General features: G+C 43.3%; 1 protein-coding gene across 3 annotated transcripts in view; it reads right to left on the reverse strand.

Moving 5' to 3' along the window:
• The window catches only part of Zfat (zinc finger and AT-hook domain containing), a 184841-nt gene that overhangs the window by 110275 nt on the left and 71615 nt on the right, over positions 1-2951 (reverse strand). For all 3 annotated transcript variants that reach the window (XM_031359681.1, XM_031359680.1, XM_031359682.1), the window contains exon 4: positions 2028-2213. In XM_031359681.1, coding sequence (XP_031215541.1) covers positions 2028-2213 — 186 coding nt within the window. The remainder of the gene's footprint in view (positions 1-2027; positions 2214-2951) is intronic.

The following is a 2951-nucleotide window of genomic DNA, read 5'->3' on the forward strand; positions in this document are numbered from 1 at the left end:
GGAGGAGGAGGAGGAGGAAGAGGAGGGAAAAGAGGAGGAGGAGGGAGAGAAGGAGAGAGAGGAGGAAGAGGAGGAAGAGGAGGAGGAGAAGACTTTCTACACAGCCACAGCTGTTAAACTTGAAGCAAATATAAAGCCACATTAAGGCAGGATGGGGTAGCAGGGCAGTCAACAAATTGGGAATGTGAGCACTCTAATGTTACTGATTCTCTTCGCATAATCAGAAATGGAAGGTTCAAAAGAAACCCCCCAAGTCACCTTTGCTTCTGCAACTCTACATCAGAAACCGACCCAAGACCTCTCAGAGCAGAAACACTTTGTGGATGTGAGTGCCTGTACATGTGTGTAGGTATGTCACATTGGGTATAAGTATGTGAATGTGTGTGTATGTGTGTGTAAGTATCAGTCTATGTGTGAGAGAGTGAGTGTGTGTGTGTGTGTGTGTGTGTGTGTGTGTGTGTGTGTAAGTATACTTTGGGGCATGGGTCTGTGTGGGTGTGTTGAATGTGCATGATTATAAATAGGTATGAGAGTTGGAGGGAGTGCATGTGAGTGTGTATTAGTATGTGTGTGAATGTGTGTATAATTGTGAATGTACAAGTGTGATTGTAGGTATATGCATGTGTGATCTTAGATTGTGTGAGTTTGTGAGTGGAGTGGGGGTGGGGGAAAGACCAGGTAAGAGATTCCCACTACCATTTGGTTCTAAAACACCAGAGAGAATTGATTATGCTTTTACCCTCATGGGAATCTCCAAATATTACTTCAAGTTTTTGAGAAAAATTGTGGAAATTTTCTCTAATATCCACTGAGAACAGGAAACTGTCCTATGGGATTTTCCTTATCCACAATAATATTTCTCTGAAGCAGAGTGAGGCAGATGAAGTGACTTTCCAGAAAATTCAAGTAGCCTAATTTTATATGGTCTTTTCTCTCCTGAACACCTTACTTTGTAGTCAAGTATAAAAGAGAAAATGTTTTGAATTTCAATGTCTACTATTAGTACTGAAAGTAGATGCTTAAAGTGGGCCGCTGTTCTGAAAACCCTGACAATGTCCCCTTTATATTAGACAGCTAATATCCCCAAAGCACGCAAAGAGAAAAAACAATATCGTGATATCTTGGAGTCTATCACAAACTGTGCTGCCTAGTTTTTATGTCAACCTTTATGATAGTTTAAAATACATCACAAACTGTGCTGGCTAGTTTTTATGTCAACTTCACACAAACTAGGGTCACCTGCAAAGAGGGAACCTCGATTGAGTAAATGTCTCCATCATGGCCAATGAACAAGCTTTGGAAAACTTTCTTGACAAGTAGTTGATGTGGCAGGGCCCAGGTCACTGTATCCAGTGCCAACACTAGGCAGGTTTGTGTAAGAAAGCAGGCCATGACTCTGGGTTCTGGCCTACAGTGCCTGCCCTGATTTCTCTCCGTGATGGCCTATGACCTGAGAGTAGAAAGCTGAAATAGACTCTTTCTTCCACAAGTTCCTTTTGGCCGTATTTTATCACAGCAATAGAAACTCAGATAGTTTTTGTTTGTTTTCCTAAAATAATCTTTCCTACAAGAGACCTTTTAGAAAAGAAACTATATCTATAAGGAAAAGGAAAAATAAATAGAAACTTCTAGTACTAAGAAAATATTTTAATGAATATCACCAGAATGTGAAGAATCAAGTGTCTCCGTGGGCCTGGAGAACAGCTGCTGCTCTTATGTTTGCTGAGAGGGCAGCTCCCTCTCAAGGAAGCAGTCACTAGCTGACAGGGGCACCACCAGTTGAGAAGATAGGGAGAGGCACAGAAGGGACTGTTCTTGCATACCTTAGTGACAACAGAGTAGTCGAGGAGATAGGAGACTGCCCCAGAGGATAAGGAGGTCTGTGGTCTTACTCATAGGTGACCTAGTGAAACTCCACTAGGATACCTAACACATAGGCTCTGACCTGGGCCTCCTTCCTCAGGCTGCCCTTTGGGTAGCTGTGCTACACGCTCTCATTGTATTATTTGCAGCCTGTCCTTAGTCACCTGGAATTGCTTCATGAGCAGTTAAGACCACGCTGATGATGGGTTTCTTCGCTCCAGAAAGCTGCCCTGCCTCCTTTCCTGGGATCTTCTGGACTTTCTCTGTTTTCTGAGCCCGGGGTCTTTTTGAAGCCTTTTCTCGATCATCTTCTTTGTATGTCTTTTCTAGATCAAGGTCTGACTCGTTACCTAGGGAGCAAATGCCAAAATGTATAAGCTTTTCATTCATACCAGTTGGAAAGGAAGGTGCTTACCAGAGGTGAGAGCAGAGGAGATGCCTCCCTCCATCCTCATACCCAACCCCATTCTTTCTTTCTCTTCCTAGCCCACAGTGCTTGCAGGACATTGTGCTGGCTCATCCATCATTACTGGCTCTTCACAAACTAAATGCAAAACATGTTCACTGTATCCAGGTCAGAGCTGGGTACTGGGAATGCACTGCTGGACAAAGCAGCATAGACCCTGGGCTCATTTTCATGAACCATTATTAATATTAGCACTGCAGAGAAAATGATTAGAGATTCACAGTCCACGAAAGTCCTTCTCTTAATCAACTTTTGCTTCCCAGTCACGCTCCCTGTGCCAGGCACATATGATAAGAACATACCAAGCCCTCAAGGGCCCTCCACTTCAGAGAAGACAAAGAGATAACATATGTGATCAGGAGCAGTCTTTGTTCTACTTTGAATGAAACAAGAATAAGAGACAGGATGGTAGACGCTACCTGATAGGTCAGAAAGGCTTTATGGAGCTGTTAGCTATAGCTGACTGAAAAAGCGAGGGTTAGTGAAGCACTGGATGGGAAAGATAGGAATGAGTGATGCTACACACACTTGTCTACTCCAGTCACATCCAAAACATTGGGGATAAAATCCTGATAAAGGATAAGAGGCAAATAAGACCCCAAAAGGAGTTCTGTGCCTCCTG

Source organism: Mastomys coucha, unplaced genomic scaffold (genome assembly GCF_008632895.1).
Source record: "Mastomys coucha isolate ucsf_1 unplaced genomic scaffold, UCSF_Mcou_1 pScaffold7, whole genome shotgun sequence".
NCBI lineage: Eukaryota > Metazoa > Chordata > Mammalia > Rodentia > Muridae > Mastomys > Mastomys coucha.